General features: G+C 41.2%; 1 protein-coding gene across 4 annotated transcripts in view; it reads left to right on the plus strand.

The window, feature by feature from the left end:
• LOC139717449 (presenilin-1-like) overlaps window positions 1-21,137 on the plus strand; it is a 43,972-nt gene that overhangs the window by 4,762 nt on the left and 18,073 nt on the right. For 3 of the 4 annotated variants that reach the window (XM_071628966.1, XM_071628958.1, XM_071628972.1), the window contains exon 2: window positions 1,219-1,438. In XM_071628966.1, the coding sequence (XP_071485067.1) occupies window positions 1,226-1,438 (213 nt within the window). In that variant the 5' untranslated portion in view covers window positions 1,219-1,225. Of the gene's footprint in view, window positions 1-1,218; window positions 1,439-19,055; window positions 20,418-21,137 lie in introns of those variants that run through there. The other variant, XM_071628978.1, reaches the window with a different exon arrangement.

Genomic DNA, 21,137 nt, shown 5'->3' on the forward strand with positions numbered 1-21,137 from the left:
GAGAAGCATGTCAATATTTGCAGACATTTGTTGACACATGCAACAATCAGTCCTACTTAGATTTCATTTTGTTTTTTTTGTGCATACCTACATATAAAATGTATGCTTTCAGAATCCAATCTGAATACATAGAGTGTACTTGTACATATGGGTTCGTTTTTTTCTCCTATTTGCTTTTTTTTTGGGGGGGGGGGGGGAGGTGAGGGGAAGGGGAAGAAATGAAATGAGAAAAGTGGAATTGATTGACCATTTTTTTTTTTAAATGAAGAGATCAATAATGGTCACTGTTCTACCGGTTTGTACATGTGTGATATACTTTGATACCACACTTCTCAACCAGTGGGCTGTGATGCCCACCAAAAATGAAATGGAAATTTTATATGTGATCTAACTTGGTCTCAAAAAAGAAGAAAAGAAAAACAATATAGGAGTCAAAGTGGGCCTTGGGTTGAGAAAAGCTGAGAAGCATGGCTTGAACAGATTGTTAAGTTCCGAGCAAGAGATGTGATTGACATGGAGGCAAAAGATCTATTCTAATCTTGATTTGAATATGTTTTTCTGTTTGTTCTTGAATTATTTCTTACATTGAATATGTTATGTTAGCTAAAAAATAACACAAGTGTTGATGCATTTTTAGAGTACCTACAGGTGTACAAAAAGTTGTACCTCTCAGCCATGTTCACATTTTGTGTGCTTATGCTTACAATGTACATGTAGCAATTTGTTGAAATTTTGGTCTTTTGACAAATGTTTCAAATGATGTCCTGCCATACTATACTATTTGCCTGATAAAGAGCGCTCTGAAATTTAAATACAGATTTTATTTTCAAAAGAGTTTTACTCAGACTTGTTGCTTTAATTCATTAGGTACTGACATTTGTTTATCCTTGATTCCTATTTCAGGAAATTGCATGGCACAAATAAGTTTACAAAGTGTCTAATTTTGTTTCAAATGGCAGATGGAACTTAATCCTTGTTAGAACAACAAGTGCTGCTCATTGGCGGGTTAATGGTTGCTTGTTTGCAAGAGGAGTGCTGGTGATTGTGGCATTTGATATCTAGGTTACTCAGCCAGTGAGGAGGAAGTGGGTAATTTTGTGACGTCTAATCACACGGCCGCTGCACGTCCCCTTCCACACTGAGGGAGCTGTGACTTGTTTGGGTCGGAGTTTGAGTGTGAGTAGCAGCGAAATGACGTGGCATTCTCTCTCCCTGTAGATCTCATATGGGCAGCTGGGAACAGGACGAAGATAACCCGACGGAGGTCACCCGACTGATGATTGACGAGGACGCCGATCAGCAGTCGGACACAATGGAGGAAGGCACGACGGCACCCACGGCGCAGTCGCCGAGTACGGCAATCACGGAAGGAGCCACCAACCCAAACTACGGCACGAGCATCAACGCCGAGAATCATTCCACGTCAGTGCAGAGAAGGGTAAGAGAGAGATTTCTGAAATCAATTGCATGCAGGTAGAACACTTGTCACTATAGTGTATGTGCAGTACTGTTAACTCCCTTTGCTGCACAACATACAATGTAACACAGAGTTCCTCACGTTTGCAAATACTGTATCATGCATGTACAAGTTCCTTAGGCACCATTACTAGACATCACTTTTGGGGACCATAAACAATAAAAATGACCACTGATTGCATGTTTTCAGCATTACAATGTACACATTCAAATGATAGTGTGCAGGTTGTATTCATGATATTATGCAAATAGTGTGCATTATATTCTGTTGACTGGGTTGCCTATATCAACCCGTCAATTTTCAGGGATTTTCCCAATTAACCAGTTAGATGCAGTTTTTATTGTGATGTGGAAAGTATGTACCATGGTAGTAGTTTCTGAGAGGTGATGAAATATCGGTACCTGATTATTATGGTTGCTACGACAGCACATCCAGTAATTTGAATACCAGTGCTATGATTCGGTAGATATGATCTCTCTAGATTGTATCCGGGCAATTACCCCCATAGGGCAATTACCCCCAGCTAAATACTGGTTAATGGTAAGGTTAGAGTAAAGATTAGGGTTAGGATTAGGATTAGGTTCAGGATTAGGATTAGGATTAGGATTAAGATTGGGGCCAGGGGAAGGGTCCGGGATAATATACAAATGACGCACAGGTCTGAGTGCGTCAGTCGGAATTGTGTGCATAAGGTAACTATGGAATGCTTAACCCACGAGGCGAAGCCGAGTGGGTTTAGGCTAAATTCCATAGTTACCGCATGCACACTATATTCCGACTGACGCACGAAAAGACATGTGCGTCATCTGATTTATAGAATGGGTAATTTTCTTGTCAAAAACCCATTTTTCTATCGTGTTACCCGATGACAAAATTACTGGATGCATTTCCTTTTGGCTTGCCGTAAACAAGCATGCATCAGTTTTTACTGGACGCACGGCCAGCCATGCATCAGTATTTACTGGACGCATGGCCAACCTGAGTGCCGAACGCTGCTTAGTGCGCAAACCTTTGTTACAAGTACGCGTACTCTTGCTACAAGTGCGCGATAACATGTTTACCACACGGTGACTCGGCGTACGTAGCGTGCGGCCAGTAAAAATCAACACATAGCTCTCGACCAATCAGATCGCAGGATTCTCGCTACCCATTCTATAATTGCCCATAACAGGGGGGTAACTGCCCTAGACCCCTCTAGATTAATATCATGCATGGTGAGTGAGAGGACTGTGCAAGTATACACACAAGGTGTACATGAACGTGGTATGTCAATGTACACATGTATGCCTCCAAGAGCTCTGCACTGGGAATTTAGAATTACAACTTGTACTTTGTATTAACTGATTGAGTTTTGTTTGTAATACACCTTACACTTGTAAGTCAGTACATGATGTAAGGATACTGCATCATGCCATTATACAGTCAAACCTACATGTATCTATATTATAACGGCCACCCAAGGGAGACCAAAAAAATAAATAAATAAATAATGGCTGTTACAGACAGGTGGCCACTGTAGACAGGTCCTTTAATATATTTTTTTCTCTCAGAGGGAATTGTTCATAGCGGTCATATACAGCAGGTGACCGCTGTAGACAGGTGGTCACTAGGACAGGTTTGACTGTATTTAGTGAGTATAATATTTTGTATTTTTGGCCAATTTGGCAACCATAACCAAGTGATGGAATGAGACAAAAGTGTTTTCCCCTTTCCAGGAAAAAAAAAAGAATTAATATCCCACTTTGGACACTATACTAGATGGGTTGGAGTTTAATATTGGAGGCAATATTTTCACAAGTGGTTAATTTTTCAACTCATGAAATTCACAAAGATTATTACACTGCAAAAGATATGCTGTGTATGTAGTATCACAAGTGCAAACGGTATTTCAACAGTTTGCTTTACTGCCAGTGCCACTCTGTATGAAAGGGGATTCTAATTTTCTGCATAATACAGAGTAATTGCAAAGCGATGTAAACAGTGTCAGTACTGTGTACCCATCTATGATAATCAACTGACATGTGACATTATCTGTTTTACATTAATAGATGAAGACTTAAGAATAATGACTGTAATTAAAAGGTACTTGGAAATAGACCTTATGCATATGACGTCACACGGTCTTACCAACTGAAGGGCGCCCTCCCTCAGAGGGCAAGCGATGCGTTGCTGGAGCATGCTTTTACACGCGAGGCAACGGGCATTTACACACAACATCGGTGTTTCTTTTACTGTCTTTTCTATTGCATGTAATCCACAGCCCTAGATCGGGAAATTTAAGCTTGTATAGCAAAATCGACATTTGAGGTATGCATTGCACTCACCAGGTTAATGATATACCCAATATTTTGGCACAATTTTCATGAAAAAAGATGGAACTACCAGCGGTCGTAACAGCTCATCAACCTACGAATCCATTAGCCAATCACATGCGAGGTAGATTTCTACGTGTTTTTTTACTAAAACACGTACCTCGCATGTGATTGGCTAATGAAATTCAAAATGGCGACATACATACAGCGAACGGCGATGTTGCGCTATGGATACAAATTTCTGCGATATAACCTAGGAATTCTCTAGTTACTGTGAGTATTTCGATTGCACAATGTGAGAAAATTACCCAAATATTGCTGCATAATGTGTCATGTCATGTCAAACTTGTTTGATGGTAAAAAAAACTGCCACTGGCCTGGGGACTAGCGGCGAGTGAGGCGGTCGCCGCTAGCGCGCATAAGAAAAGCACACAGCTAGCTGCACGCGTGCGGTGTCAAGGACTTCGCTTGCCCCCTCTAAGATGGCGTCGCGAGAGGTTGTCAAGCGAGTGATGACGTCAATGCATAAGGTCTATACCATTACTCTCACCTGTAAACAATAATATCTAAAAATAGACGGCACAAGTGTTAATAGAACTTTCGGTCAATTGATATTGCAGCAATTCACTTCTGGCATCATCCCAGCAAACGTGGCTTTCAAAAATTGGCCTCTGATCTGAGATACGATCAGCAGGAGGGTAGTCATAGTGGCCAACCTTTCAGTTTACAGACAGAATGATTGTAGAAGTCACGTAGACCCCGTTTACAGTGAGTGAAAGGGCTGGGCTCAGCCTTCATTTCACTGTAAACGCGCAAAAGGCCAAATGCGGTACCGAAATTGGCCAAGCTCTGGAGGTAGTCTCGGCAAGCCACGGCCGAGCCCAGCCTTTCCTCACTGTAAATGCAAACTGGGCCAAATGCGGTACCAAATTGCGACCGGCGCGCTCCCAATGATAGTCGTTTGTTTACAAGCAGAGCGCCACTACGACAACATTTTCAAAGGTATGAATTAAAAGCCCGGGCCGAGCCCTCCACTGTAAACGGACAGAATTGCACGACCGAGTACCGCAATTGAGGCCGGACTTGGCCGCGGCTCGGCCGCGGCTCGGCCCAGCCCTGCACTGTAAACGGAGTCTTAGAGACTAGACATTGAAAAAATAGATCGCAAGATGGGAAGCATTTTTGTGAAAACAATTTTGGTGGGCTAGGGCCTAGCCCCAATGCTGCAAGCAAGTCCACAGTTTGTGTTTGAAACATGTTTGTGAGACATTTTGAGTGTGTCCTGCATGGAGCCGCAGAATATCAAAGCACTTCCTCATAGGGGAAATGACAAGGCTAAGCATGGGATGACCAGCAGAGATACACACATGTACATCGTACTTGTAAGTAGATCTTGGATGACTGCATTATAAAGGCCTCATACCTGTATATTAGATGGGTTAATCAAATACCAGTTAGTGATTGGCATAAGAAACACAGTCACGTGATGGAGGCACATTGGTTACGAAGTATGTTCGCCCATGGGCAGAACATTTTTGTAATGTTCTCCCATGGGAAAACATTTTCACGTAACAAATTACAAACGATACTAAACGATTGAACAATCATATTTTTCACGTAATCAATAGGGTGATGATGGTGTTTGACTAACCCATATAATATAACAGATGATGACTTTTATTGTCAGGAACATGTACCAAATGTTCCACCCTCAGGGTTTGAAATGCTATTTCGGGAGGCTATAAGTCCCTCAATAGCATTTCAAACCCTTTGGGTGGGACATTTGGTATGTTCCCTCCCCGCCAGTCATCATCTATATAATGTCATGCTGCAAAAAGTGTATCATTTTACATGTAAAAGGGCTTGGATCATGGGCTGTGCTTTAGTAATACAGTAGCTGCATATAGGATGTAGAAAGAATCCCCGGACAAGAACATGTAGGCATTCAGCAAGTCACCTGGGATGTTATGCATCTGAAATTTAGGCAGAAACTGTTCACTGGCTCAGGATTACAAAGGCAAGCAGAAGAGTTCCGTTTATTCTACTGTCTTCTCCACCCTCTCAATGAACACAGCATTCCCATCTTGTGTGCTTCTAATCTCTCACATAGTACTTGGGGTCACAGGCCTACTGTATATTGGTTATTATAACATAGCAAAAATGTCACTTACAGATATAAATGCTCATTATTGATGTGTTGCCTGTCAAGATACCTTATAGGGCTTTTTACACTTGTAAAATTTTGCTTAGCCCCGGACCAACGGTGGGGCTAAGGGGGGGCCTTAGCCCCACCGTTGGTACGGGACTATCCTTAGCCCACTTTCTGTTTACACTCGTTTTTGCCAAAGTGGGCTAGCCCCACCGATAGTACGGTACTATCTGGCCCTGCAAAATAGCAGGGGTTAGCACCACAATTGCGGTGCTAGCACCGCAATTGCGGTGCCAAGCAAGTGAGTGTAAACAGAACGAAAAAATAATCCTGGGCTAAGCGACGGAGACGAAGTCCGACCCTCACTGACCAATCAGAAACGAGGTAATCAAGTGCTGCCGGTGCGTGCGTGTACGTGTACAGTACACAGCGTAATTATGAATATTCATGTGGTTTGGAAAGTCCGGGGCTAAGAAATACGAGTGTAAAAAGGTCAGTTTTCTCCTTAGCCCCGGACAAGAGATAGTACGGGACTAATTGGCGAGTGTAAAAAGCTGAAAAAATTGGTACGGGACTAACGATAGTCCTGGGTCAGAGAAAGTCCGGGGTTAAGAAACACAAGTGTAAAAAGCCCTTAAGTGGAAACTCAGATTATTGGTTTTTATCTACATTTTAAGAAGGTGTGTGTCATCTCTAGTTCTCATTATTAAGCTGTTTTTAATAGCAGAATCAAGTGTATACATCTGTAGTGTAATATAGTTGTGATTCATTGATTATACAAAGCAAAAACTGTAATGCACATAGAGATTATTAATTCCTTACTCTTAATTCTTTAAAAGTTTTTATCTTCAATCAGTGAATTACACTTTTAAGATCTCTTAACTTGAATTTATTATGTATGGGAGGCAATGAGAAATGATTCTTGTTTCAAATGTACATGAAATGTGACAACTAAATTTTGATGTAAACTCACTCCCAAAATATAAAGACCACAGTACAAAGCAGGAGTGTTGAATAAAATGTCTTTAAATTAATACAACAGAAAATGATGTAAACAAGATACAGGGTTTGCATCAGAATACCATGGTAATCAAAAGTTTTTTAATTCATAGATGTCCTCAACCTTGCATTGATTCCATTTCCAAAATTTTCTTACCGAGCTTCTTAAATGCTGCCATGAAACCTACACAATTCGTATTTGAGTGCACCATTTGTATGTTTTGCCCATGCTCGGCTGTGGTCCCCCCTTTTTTTCATTTTACCAGCAACATACATCATGTACATACAGTCGTAGTTCAGTGGATGAGTAGATGTATCATTGTATAGAAACTAGAACCAAACTGATTCATACCAGCTTTCTGCTGCAGGATACAGAGAGTTACACTGTAGGCCATGATAATCCATGTAGTGTGGTATGTCCACATCTCCCCCCCCCCCCCCCCCCCCCCCATACAGCTGTAAGAGATCACATTATCTACTGGGCATGAAAGATTGTTAGCTATCACTCATTATTATACATAACAAGCCACTTTTTCGATACAATAAAACCATGTATCAATATTCCTGCAAGGGGTTTGCTTAATGACATGCAATATTGTTAGCATAATACCTGTCCTATGCATTTTACATTACCCGTATCAATGGAGAAAAAGAGTACAATATGGTTTCCAATATTGTACTCTGCTGTCAATAACGCACGCAAATGTTTCTTTATACGCATGCGCAGTATCGCTTGCAAAGAAAGCAAAGTGCAGTGGCATTGCGCGATGAGGTTGAGAAATGCCATAGGAGTACACGTAAATCGTCTGTGCGGCCGGGCCCGGTCTCCGGCAGTCGCTCGCTGATATGCTGTACTGTACTGTACTGTACTGTACCTCTGTATACAAGTTGAAAGGTTAGATTTTGTAAACAACAATGGCGGCCTCCACGGTTCGCGACTCTAGACTCTGACGAATTCGAAAACATTCTGAGAGAAAAAGACGCATTGAACACACGAAAGGCAACAAAAAGTGCTCTAGATGTTTTTAGAGCATAGGCCTATTTAACAGAGAAGGAATTGCCGTGGACGTTTTGATCACTTTCATGTCGAATGTGAGTGAAACCCTTTTTCATTTTTTTTTTTTTTTTGAAATTGAATGTGGTGTTGTCGTGGAAAGTGGTTTGTATATGTATAATAATAATGATATTGGATTTCTTTCGTGGTATATCAGATATATTGCAGGCCTCGAATAAACCGACGGCCACCGACGGCCATGGCCGTCGGTACCCCTCTCGTTGGCCGCAATGCCTTTTTTTCCTTGATCAAAGTTACGGCCAAAAAAAAAATGTGCCCTTTTTCTTGTGGCCGTGGTGCCCTTTTAGAATGAAAGTTATTATTTATGACGTATAATATGCCCTTTCTCAAAGTCTACACTTTAATAAGCTTGAACAACTTTCCTGATCTCAAATATCATACCTTCAGTTCACTCGCGTCCCAATATATCTGATTCAAACTCAAAGTATCTTTCCAAGATACGAGACGACGTGTAGAAGTCTACGTACATGTACGCGTAGAAGTCTACTTACATGTACGCCCGACCGGCTTTTACCGTCCCGACTGCCTCCGCAGCGCAGCGGCCATAGAGTTACTAGCTAGGCAGCGGCGGGCCGGAGCAAGTGGTCGCAAGCCATGCTAAAAAATGCCAGGCCTGTCGGACGGCTGCGAGCATTGCCATCTCTCTCGCTCTGCATTCATGCCCGCATGCTCTCAAAGCAAAATGGCGCCGGAAGTGCTCCAAAGTGAGCGCGGCGTACGCGTTGAGAACGTACTGTATTACAGAACCTACATCGTATTGCATATGGCCTACTGCCTAACGTCGTCTGCTGCGGAGAGATCTTATGCCAGACTCTCCAACCCCAAGCACCTTCTGATCGGGAGATTCTCCCGCCCGAAACCCATAGCAAACGGGAGACTCCAAGTTGATGTGTGCGAAGTGCGAAGTTCCTAGGATTCTAGATGTTCACTGGTGCTATCTTAGGCTTATTTTTTCAACATACGATAGAAATAAGTAAGAAATCCTTTCCACCGGGAGACACAGAGCTAGGGCGGGAGAAATCAAATCTCAAACGGGAGAACGGGAGATTGTGCAAAAATGGGCTTTCGGCGGGAGATCTCCCGTCGAAAACGGGAGAGTTGGAGTCTCTGTTATGCGTGCGTGCGCTGCTGGAGTGTAGCAGCACGGTCGATAGCATACAGCTCTACAATTGTATGGGGCATTCACATCATGTATAAACACCCAACATGCCCTTTCCAATGTGGCCTTGGTGCCCCTCTGACTGACCTAAGTGCCCTGGCCTCTTGGAAAAAGTGCCCTTTTCTAAATGGCCTTGCCCCTCCAAAATCCTATTTCGAGGCCTGATATTGCATTCATCAACATGAATATTTCACTCGTCTTCGACTCGTGCAATATTCCTGTTGATGAATGCAATATATCTGATATACCACTCAAGTGCATCCAATATTATATAAATATAGAAGAGTCATCAAATATTAGAGCAAAATGTTATGCTGTGAACTCATGCAATATAACATATCCAGTATACTGTAAAAGTGGTTTCTTTCGCGTACAGAAACTTTTGCGGTTTCCATCGGTGCCGACTTTTTCGCGTGTGTTTAAATTCGCGGTCGGTAATGATAGCGTTGTAACAAGCCATGAGTTCAAAACATTTTCGCGTGATGTTAAATTCGCGGTTCAACCTCAAAGCGCGAAAAGCGCGAAAATAAAACCACCGCGAAAGAAACCACTTATACAGTATTCTGAAATTCTCTGTTATACCAATCATTATCGTGATGAAGTTCCAGTCAGTGGTTGAAAATGGTGCATTGCCATTATGCTATGCAGCTGTGTACTACAATGTATGTTGTTGGACTGTACAGTTTACCAAAATTTTTGTAACACTCAACAGCACTTGGCAAAACAGCACTTGTAAATGTCATATGTTCAATGTGTTGGTCACAGTGGGTGGATGTCTGTAGAGATTTTGTGTACGTACAAGAGGATATCCTGAATCATGATAAACACACCAGTTGCTGTGCAATAAGGAAGGGAAGGGGATTTCCATGATGATAGCGTACAACCATGTACATGTGCCGAAAAATTTTGAATAGGGATCACACTTCAAGATCATGAAGTTTTCACAATCTTTTGTGGTCTGTTCACACTGGCAGCCAAACTTTGGATCTTTGGATTGAGAAGTTTGGGTCACTAGTGCGCGTGCGCAAGAATGGAGAAAAAGTAGGCCATCTGACAGCTGGCAATTTTGACGTAACAATACACTCCTTTTCATTACAGTGGCTTCAGAAGCACAGATGGTGGACTGGTCATTGTGTGGCAAACTTTGCAAAGTTTCAGTTTCTAGCATTCACACTGGCAAAAGATTGAGAAGGTTAGCCGGGATTTGAGGAATTAACCCTAGTTTGAGTGAGAAGTTTCGGGAGAAGTTTTGCAAAAAGTTTGAAGTCACACTGGCAAAAGATCGAGGTCTTAAAGATCACGATCTCAATCGCGATCTTGTGGCAGTGTGACTGCAGCTATTGTGTACCTGTTGCCGAGTGAGTGCTTACACCATATATGTGCGTATGTACTCCTATTATCCACCTTGACCATAAAACTTTTATAGTGATGTTGGTACAAAGTTTCTTGTTGGTGATGTTGCCTTCTTGTGTTCTGACGATCATATGCATTGTAGTGTATTATCAGATTTCTCCATTTTGTCCTGGGCATATATGAAGCCTGCTCAATGAAAATGAAATCATTAGACTATTAAACATGGGGATGAGGTACTGTATACGCTATAATTTTCGCGTACATAAATTTTCGCGAATTGCCGCTGTCACACATTTTCGCGAGTGGTTAAATTCGCGATTGGGGGACCAGAGAAAATATGAAGTGGCAAAGAAAGTGTGAATTTTCAACTTACTAGCAAATAAGAATGACACTAGTTATACACTGCATGAAAAAAACTTACCAAACTCTGCGAACTAGTAAGTCAGAATTCAACATTTTTGAAGTGGTTAAGTCCATCGCGCTAGATTTCTGACGAGTGGTCCCCTTGCGATAATGGATTGGCTCTCTACAGTATTTGTAAGTAGACGTGGACGTGCGTAAACAAGCTTAGCCAGCATGGTCTGTTCGGTAAGCCGTGACATGGTATACTAGTACTGAAATGTTCGTATCATCAAGGCAAGGGATTCATTTTGGAAGGTAATATTTTCGCATGTTGTTAATTTCGCGAATAGCTCCCGACTCGCGAAATTCGCGAAAATAAAACCCACGCGAAATATATAGCGTATACAGTATTTTATTTCACACGGTGTCATATACAGCTGTATAAAGCAATGTGTTGTAAGTTACACCAAGGAGATTTAAGAGATGGAGTTCCAACTGGCTGTAATTATTATACCCCCGCCAAACGAAGTTTGAAGGGGGTATATAGGAATAAGCGGACGGTCGGGCGGTCGGGCGGTCGGTCGGGCGGTCGGGCGGTCGGTCGGGCGGTCGGGCGGTCGGGCGGTCGGGCGGTCGGGCGGTCGGGCGGTCGGTCCGTTGCAAATCTTGCGTCGCGAACTACTTCCTCAGTTTTCAACCGATTCCCATAAAACTTGGCACAGATGTGTGCCTTGGGTTGTAGATGTGCAAGACGTATTTTTTGACAGTACCCAAAAGTACGTTGCCATGGTAACGGCATATTATGGGCAAAAATGGGTACAAATCTTGCGTCGCGAACTCCTCCCACAGTTTTTGATCAATTTTTATGAAATTAGGTACAGATGTTCATCTGAATATGTTAATGTGCAAGACACATATTTCCGCAGTGGCAAAAAGTGCGTTGCCATGGTAACGGCGTGTTATTGGTAAAATATAGGGCAAAATGCTTCATGGCAAAACTGCTTCATCAGTGTTCTTCCAATTCTCATGCAGTGACAAAAAGTATGTTGCCATGGTAACAGCTCACATATTATGAGCCAAAATGATGGAAAATTTTGTGTTGCAAACTACTTCCTCAGTTTTTGCCCAATTTCCATGGAACTTGGTACAGATGTGTGCCTTTGGTTGTAGATGTGCAAGACGCATTTTTCGACAGTACCCGAAAGTACGTTGCCATGGTAACGGCATATTAATGGCAGAAGATCAAGGAAAGATCTTGCGGATTTAACTACTTCCTCAGTTTTTTTGACCAAAGCTTATGAAATGTGGCACACACCTTGATCTTGGTGGGAAGATTTGGAAGACATATTTTTCGGACGTGTCGGAAGCTGCGTTGCCATGGTAACGGCATATAAATGGCAGAAGATCAAGGAAAGATCTTGCGGATTGAACTACTTCCTCTGTATTCGACTGAAGCTCATGAAATGTGGCACACACATTGGTTTTGGTGGGAAGATGTGCAAGACATATTTTTTGGACATGTCGGAAGCTGCGTTGCCATGGTAACGGCATATTAATGGTGGAAGATCAAGGAAAGATCTTGTGGATTGAACTACTTCCTCAGTTTTTGACAAAAGCTTATGAAATGTGGCACACACAATAGTCTTGGTGGGAAGATGTGCAAGACATATTTTTCGGACGTGTCGGAAGCTGCGTTGCCATGGTAACGGCATTTAAATGGCAGAAGATCAAGGAAAGATCATTCCTTGGGTAAGACTGTCGTCACGGGGCGGGGGGGTATTAATCACCTTAAGTGATATTTCTAGTTTTCTATGCCTCCACCACAAAGTGTCGATGTGAAGGCCTTGGAACATGCATACACTTGGATTAATACTAGGTATACATGTGTTACTGCACAATATAATTTTATGGGGAGAGACTTGGGCCGTTGGGGTCAAAGGTCAAATGAAAGTGTAAAAATATCACTATTTTCTCATATTTTGAAAATAGCTTAAAATCTTGTTCAAACAGTTGTCAGATTTCTATTGATGTGTGTACATTGTACAAAAGAATTCCACGGGTGCATTTGTGCCATTGATGATTGAGGTGTGATGCCGCCATCTTGCTGAGCAATCTGAAGACTCATTTTGAATGTTGACGTAATGCTGACCATATTTTGCCTGTGCAGAGCTACCAAGTCTCACGCATTCTGCTTGAGACTCAAGCATTTAGGGGCCGTCTCACGATCTCACGCATGGCACCCATTATTCTCACGCATCGGGCGAAGTCTGCAGCTTGGGCCTATAATAATGAGCATAGCTCAAAGGATTAAAGTGATAGTTGAAATTGAAGGTATATTTCCCTTTTGTCTTTAAAAATAAGTAACAAAAAGTCACTTAAGTATGCACCTGATTGCACCATTAGGAGCTAAAATGGAAAAAGCTCCCTACCGTGGGAGGGGGGAACGGAAAAACCCCTCCAACACCCTCGCTCGCGTGCACATTCGTGCACCGAGATGCGGAGTCATGAAAATCTCACTCATTAAAATTCTTTGAACTTGGCATCCCTGCCTGTGTATTTATGACAATGTTTTCATGGAAATGCCCCTGCATACCTCAGTGAACACATCAAGCCATATCATCCTGGTTGTAATCTGCACTCAAAATCAAAAAATCTCTCTGAAATACTTGTGTCAAACATTTGGTGATAGAGCTTTTGGGGAAATGGCACCATCATTGTATGGAATAATCTCCCTCTTAGTATTAGATACATTATGCATTTTAATAAATTCAAATCTGTGTTAAAAACTCATCTTTTTGATAATTGTTAATTATATGTGAATATAGAAATGTTTGTTGTGCGTTCTAAGAACTGTTTATCATTATTATTATTTACTAAGTGATTTGAAATCTCACTTATTAATGAAGCATATAAAACATGATTCGATCCTGTTTAGAAATACATGCAAATGTGTAAATCATAGCTGTATCATGTGAAACCTATCTTTTATAAGTAGGGATGGTGAAAAGTAATTACAATCACAAAGATATTCCAATAGAAAGTGGCTGGTGATTATGCAATGAGGCACAAGTCAATTGTCTTCCTATTTGTGCAGAGGATCCAATTTGGCACATGCTTCAAATATTTTAAAGTGGCGGCATCAAACATGGTTCAAAGGAAATAAGACAGTTGTGACTCCATTCTCTTGAACCTCCTTGATTACACTATACACGTATTAAAGTGAAAGTGACACAGTATACAGTGTAAACTAATGTAACCTTCACTTTCACTTTTGGGGGTCAAGTTGCTGAGGAGGATGAGGATGAAAGCTCTCAGGAAACAAGAGAATGAAAGCAAAGTTGTTTAATAGCAAATGTTGATGTAGTTCTCAAGTATGATTCAAAATAGGATATCACTCATGCTATAAAACTATTTACATGTAAAGTGGATAAACACAAACAGACTGTAGGCCTGAATGTACAACTTTAAGGCTTTTTACACTTGTAAATTTTTGCTTAGTCCCGAACCAACGGTGGGGCTAAGGGGGGGCCTTAGCCCCACCGTTGGTACGGGACTATCCTTAGCCCACTTTCTGTTTACACTCGTTTTTGCCAAAGTGGGCTAGCCCCACCGATAATCCCGTACTATCTGGCCCTGCAAAATAGCAGGGTTAGCACCGCAATTGCTGGTGCCAAGCAAGTGAGTGTAAACACAACGAAAAAATAATCCCGGGCTAAGCGAAGGAGACGAAGTCCGACCCTCACTGACCAATCAGAAACGAGGTAATCAAGTGCTGCCGGTGCGTGCGTGTATGTGTACAGTACACAGCGTAGTCATGAATATTCATGTGGTTTGGAAAGTACCGGACTAAGAAATACGAGTGTAAAAAGGTCAATTTTTCCTTAGCCCCGGACAAGAGCTTAGTACGGGACTAATTGGCGAGTGTAAAAAGCTGAAAAAACTTGGTACGGGACTAACGATAGTCCTGGGTCAGAGAAAGTCCGGGGTTAAGAAACACAAGTGTAAAAAGGGCTTAAGGGTATTTCAGATTCAGAATTTAGTCCACGGACCAAAACAGGCACAACATGCATGTCCCCTTCCACATGCATACCGGTAGATCACTAATTAGAATTACAACTGGAAAGCCAGTTCTTATAAGCATAGAATTACGTGTATGATATTCCTTTTCCCCTCCGACAAAAGTTGGCACATTACAAGTTTGTTAGATTGCCAGATTCCATGCTCAGTTTAGACTGCTTCATACTGTAAAACGAGGAATGTTTGCGCGCATTTTAATTTCGCAAATTTCGCGAGTGCCAAGATTCGCGAAATTAAAATGCACACATAAGTTCTTGTCTACACTATATGCATTGAATGTTAGTGGCAGTTCGCGAAAATTTCATGCCGCAAAAAAGGCCGTCGGCTCCAATTCGCGAAAAATTCATGCCGCGAATATATCATGTTTTACAGTATGTGTTAATGGTCATTGCTCAAACATAATTTGAGCTTTGGGTAGAGCATTCATACAATACCTGCACCGCACTGTCGAGCTTGCCCCCCTTACTGTGGTATTTTCTGTGATGCCCCATATGTGTTTGTGATGCCCAAAGAAAGCTGTCATCTGCTGCCTTCTTTCTACATGTACATTGTACATGGTACATTTACAGGGATACAAGTTTATGACAAATGTGCATTATATTCTCTAGGTGAACTTGAGCTACAATGTAAGCTCTTTATTTTGTCCATTTACAACAAGTTTATCAGTGTGTAATGTACAAAGTTCATCTTCTTCACTATCAATATAACTTGAACTGGCAGAGACTTATTTGTTAACTTTTTTTGGGTAATTTTATAATCCTTAGAGCAAAGCTGCCACATGTTCTGTTGAGAAATTATACACATTAGTAGCCTGAAGTACAGGCTGAACAAATTCTGCTTAGCAATCAGTAATTGAAGTGTACAAAAGGTTTATGCACATGCCTTGTTGCATAAAAGGGTATTTTTGTTGCAGCCTTTTAAATTTCTAACACTCTATGGGCACAACACTAATAGATGCATTTATGAAATCATCCCTCTTTCAGCAATCATTTTTTACGAGTTGGTTATACTGGAGTGAGCCCTCTTGTGGTTTGATTCTCCAGAGTTGTGTGCATGATAAACAGCAGTTTTCATTGGTGTGTAGGCAGTCAGTGAACACTCCATGGTGCATACCCGATCAACCCATGACATACGTACAAACGTATGTTACATTGCAAGGAGCACACTCACAGTACATGTGTAGTGCCCTATGTATGGGTGTACACTTCATTGTATGCGTAATGTGTGTTTGGAACAATTCATCACATGTTTCAATGTAAATTAGAATTATAGCAAACGGGGGGGGGGGGGGGGGGGGATGTACAACGTAGTTGGAAGGGCACAGTACAATTGTAGGTCTATGTTATCAGACTGCACACTTGTGGCTAAGAAATGATAATTTGTGGGACCAGTATTTGAAAATTGTAGCTGTGGCCATAATGTTCATGTTATAAATATAAGGCTGGTTTTTTTGTTGTTGTTTTTTTAATCAGGTACTGCAAGATGGAATAAAAGAGGCAAATGGTGGTTGTACAACAGTAAAAATGTACATTGTATATTGGTATTATACATACACCACCTGCAAGGCCCCCTTTTGTGGGGAGATAATGAATTTTTGATGATATGAGGAACAACTCCAATTCTCGTACACAGTGTAGCATTTGATTGACAACAACTGGCTACGTAACAAATTGTGTGGTTGATAGGTTGGTCTGTCATATTCACTTCTACCAGCATCAATTGTAGTACAACTGTAAATGATTACAGCAATGTGCTGCAAAGTATGGAAGAGGATGCAGAGTACTCATTTTCGAAAGAAGGTTTCAAGGTTATGTTTTACAAAGCTTACTTATGATTATTGCAATTCGATCAATTCATACAGTTTGTACGTAGGCCTGCACAAGTGTAGCTTTCAGTAGTCTCCACATACACGCGATTGGGTTGTTTCGGGCTAAGTATTTCTTACCCAATTAAGTGGTGCACCCGATTTAGTGGAGAGCATGCTTCGTTTAAATTGTCACAGATCCCGCACACTTATTATGATGAAACTGTATAAACTGTAACATACGCAGCATGGTATTTATGTTACTACAGCCACAACTCATCTGTCATGTGTAAGAACTAAAGTCACTCATTGTCCTTCAAAGATATCCCAGTTTTTCATGAAATGCTTTCAAGGAACAGGATGTACAATTTATAACCTGTGCTTTGCCATTGATCCCTGGGTAGACTACATGTACTTTGCTGTCCAATACATGTATGTTTCATGCACCCATGTGCTGCAGCAAATTCTGCTGTCCTCACGACCATGTGATTTTTTTTTTTTTCATAAAGAGTAGCCAGAAGAAAGGTTAGCATCTCAGTGGAGATGTAACTTGAATACACCTGTACCCTTTGTTTTTCTCAAGAGCTACATTTGTAGCAAGATACATTTTACGAGGAGTTATCATTTTCCCTTTTTTGTGTAGTTTAACCCATTAGTCACTGAAACGCCCCAGACCGCTTGTCCATTTTTTTAATTTTTATTTTTTTAGTTTTAAGCTTTACCATATTTTGTTTCCATTATATATAGAATACATAATTATGTAATTTGAAAGAGGTTAGAGTTCAACAAAAGTACTCCTGGTAAAGTCTATAAATAAACATAACTTACACACAAAAATAAACATGTACAATGTAGGTGAGCTAATTTGCATCATTTTTAGAAAGTAGTCGAAATGAGAGCGATATTTCTGTACCTTCCAGTGAACCACAGGCCATGACTGTACAGAATCTTCATTTGCTAAAGGGTATAAGGTCTTGTTTACCTTTGGGAGCAGTGATTTTAAAAATGTTCAAGATATCACTTTTAATGCATATATGTAGGTCAGTTGTATCACAAAACATCCCACCATATAAAATTTTTGCAATGAAGCCTAAAATATAAGGAGGTATCACTATTTTTCTCATTAAACCATAACTGTAGATGGTTTAGTCTGGAAACATTTTTATCATAATTACTGTTCACATTTTGTAGGCCTATATTCAACAATACTTACCATCGATTATACTGGTTCAAAACTATTTTGAAGCACTAATGTTGGGTTTTTGTTTCATTTGCAAATGGTAAATTATGCCTTTATTATAGCAGTGTGTAGTGCTGTTGCAAGGGTTTGTACATGGCATGCATTTATAAATGTGTGTTTACTTTGTAGCACACAATACATTGTATGACAAATTGATCACATGCTGCACTATACAGGTATACAATGTTAAAAAGTGAAACCAATGAGTTGCTTTATTGCTTCTCATTACCTCAGAATCTATATTTATAGAATAAAATTGTTTTCTTTGCTGAAAGCTGTGAATATAGAGCAGGTTTGTCCGGATAGTTTTTTCCAATTTAATAATGGAAATGCCTGCCTGACTTTCAGGTATGAGATAACTTGCCTTGGAACTGTTCTTTCAGCCTGTGCCCTATAATGCAAAAATTACCTCATTATGTGGAGACCACTGTTCAATTACAATATAATGGATATGATGAAATTTGATTGAACCACTATAGTTGTGTAGAGATAATATCTGATATGTGTGTGTCTATGATGTATGGTGGAAGTGGATGGTGCCTTCTGGACAGAATAAAAGACCATTCATTTTGGTCTTTCTCTTCACAGTTGAGTGCATTTCAATCTCGTTTCTGAGCCAGTGGTTTCAAAAGGTTTATTTGTCTGTGCCGATCGACAGACCCACACAAAATGCACTCAGCATAGAACAGCTTGAAATGCCCAAGTGTTATTGCATGAATGCTCAATGTACGCTGTACATCTAATTTTGTACACAAAGTTTATGGTTGTATAGCAGGTACCGTACATGTATTGCCAGCTTTAATAGTCTAGTGCAGCTGTCTGTTTCTGGCTGTGTGAAGTAATTTCTAACCTTGAACAAACAGTGCTCTAGTGATTGGGTGTGTATGTATGCATTCACCCTGTGAGGTCATAGAGTGGTTTCAGGATTATCTGTAATCACGGATGTGTGTGAAGCTGCATATCAAAATGCATATTTGCCCGATGCGCATTTGTAGCCTGCCTCATATGTATTTAATGGACCTTTCTGTGGATTTGGACAGAATTCACTGAAGTCTCTGAGAGCGTGCAGCTGTGGAGCATGACTGATGCTATGCAGTAGCTGGCCTGCCTGCCTGCCTCCCCGGATATCAGACACGGAGGCACAACAGTAGGGTCACATGTCTGGTATGATGCTGCCCCTGTAGCTGGTGGGATCGGAGTGAGAAAGCGTTGCTTGAAGGGGGCACGAAGCTCTGGGAGTTTCTCTGCATCAGTGTGTTGGTCTTGGGCAGTGCCAGGGGATCACATGTCTGCAGGCAAGGATCGTCTGTCACCCATGTGTTTGTGTCTGTGTGTGCTTGTCAAATCATGCAATACCGACTCACCCGCCCGCCCGCTGGCAAGTCATCAAATCATTACTCTGGGTAGTGACTTGTTCTCCTCTTCAATGTCGGACAGGGACGCCACTTTGCTGTAATTATAACCATCCCTTCCCCTCGCATGGATGCTGCTTGTTACATGTCAGTGACTCTGTGTTCCAATCAGCAAATTATAACACCATCATTGGTTGGCAGAAAGGCTTAGTAGGTTGCCTAAGGTTGTTTGTCTGCAAACCAGTAACGTGTGGCTACAGTATCTGAATGGCATAGTCTGCTTTCTTGCAGCCCATACCCCAGATTTACAGCCATGATGATGATCTTGATAAGAAGGAGAACTCGTTCATTTCGTAGACACTTTGCGGATGATGATGGAATAACACCCAGGGATTTTCAGCGAGTCAGATCTTACTTACAAGTGTGCTTTGTACATGTACCTCAACATCTTTGTCTTCCAAATGTGTCTTTCTACAAGTAGAAATCCGAGCGAGCAAATTGCTGTGTAGCATGTTGTGCAGTTGACTTGGAAGTTTTTAATCAGAGTCCTTCAAAGATGCCCTTTAGATCTCGAGGGATTTGAATCTGTTCATTTCTCTTCCGCTCGCATGTCTATTGGTGCCCAGAACAAATTAGTCCATTAAGCGACGAAGCTGTTTTGTATGCATGTGCGATCTCACGGGCCATCAAGCGAAGCATTCCTCGAAGCTCATATCCTGCCCTTTCCATTGACCACGGAAGGGATGGTAAGCTCGCAAGATAGGCTATCACTGAGATGGTGATGAGTTGTACAGATTGCATTAGAAGCATCTCACATTGTGCCTTGCCGTTGCCCCGAGTGAACTGAGCGTGACATCCGCTATTAACGCAAAGCGACTTCTGGACTGCAGTTTGGTGCTAATTGTTCAGTCACCGCCACAAACCCTTTCTTGAGGAATATTATTAACAATCTGCTACTCACAAGATGAGCGATGAGAGGGAGAGTGATGTGGAGGGTGAGGGGGATGAATGCGCCGTGCTCCTCATCCACCCAGACCGGTCCAGATCAGAAGCCTCATTTCACAGGAGCAGACGAAAAGTAAGTGAACAGTGGGCAGCAGAAGGAACAGCTGACCAGGGCCCCATTTCATAAAACTTGTTATCAATAAAATTAGTAAGTTATGATAATTGTTATAAACTACTGAAATCCTTGCATCTCATTGGCTGAGAGCAAATTTGTCATGGAAACGGGACCCAGGGGCCTGTTGCGCATCAATCTTTTTACCTGAGAAGAATTTTGGTAAGAACTGAAAACTCAGGTTAGCATGATTCTGCCGTTGACTTTCACACAGATAGGGAAAAGCTCTGTTGAATACAACCTGAGTTTTCTCAGGTTAAACATTTTATGCAATAGGCCCCTGATGCATGTATGGATACATGGTATCTACATCATGAGATAACTTCTCAGATTGTATTCAAAATCTTCAAGCACATTTCGGAGTGGAGACCTAACATAGTTTTGTTACAAAAAAAGAAAAAGTAAAAAAAAATGTACAGAGTACATATCTTAAAGGCATAATTTACCATTTGCAGATAAAACAAAAACACAGCATTAGTGCTTTAAAATAGTTTTAAAATGTGAGTTAGGGATAGAAACAACCACTGTAGAAACTGAACCCATATAACCGATGTTAAGTATTGTTAAATACACAAAATGTGAACAATATTTATATAAGAATGCTTCCAGATTAAACTGTCTACAGTTAGGGTTTATTGAGAAAAATACTGATATCTCCGTATATTTTAGGCTTTATTGCAA

This window comes from Diadema antillarum, unplaced genomic scaffold, assembly GCF_040938485.1.
Source record: "Diadema antillarum isolate AM-2024a unplaced genomic scaffold, OU_Dant_1.0 scf00000007, whole genome shotgun sequence".
NCBI lineage: Eukaryota > Metazoa > Echinodermata > Echinoidea > Diadematoida > Diadematidae > Diadema > Diadema antillarum.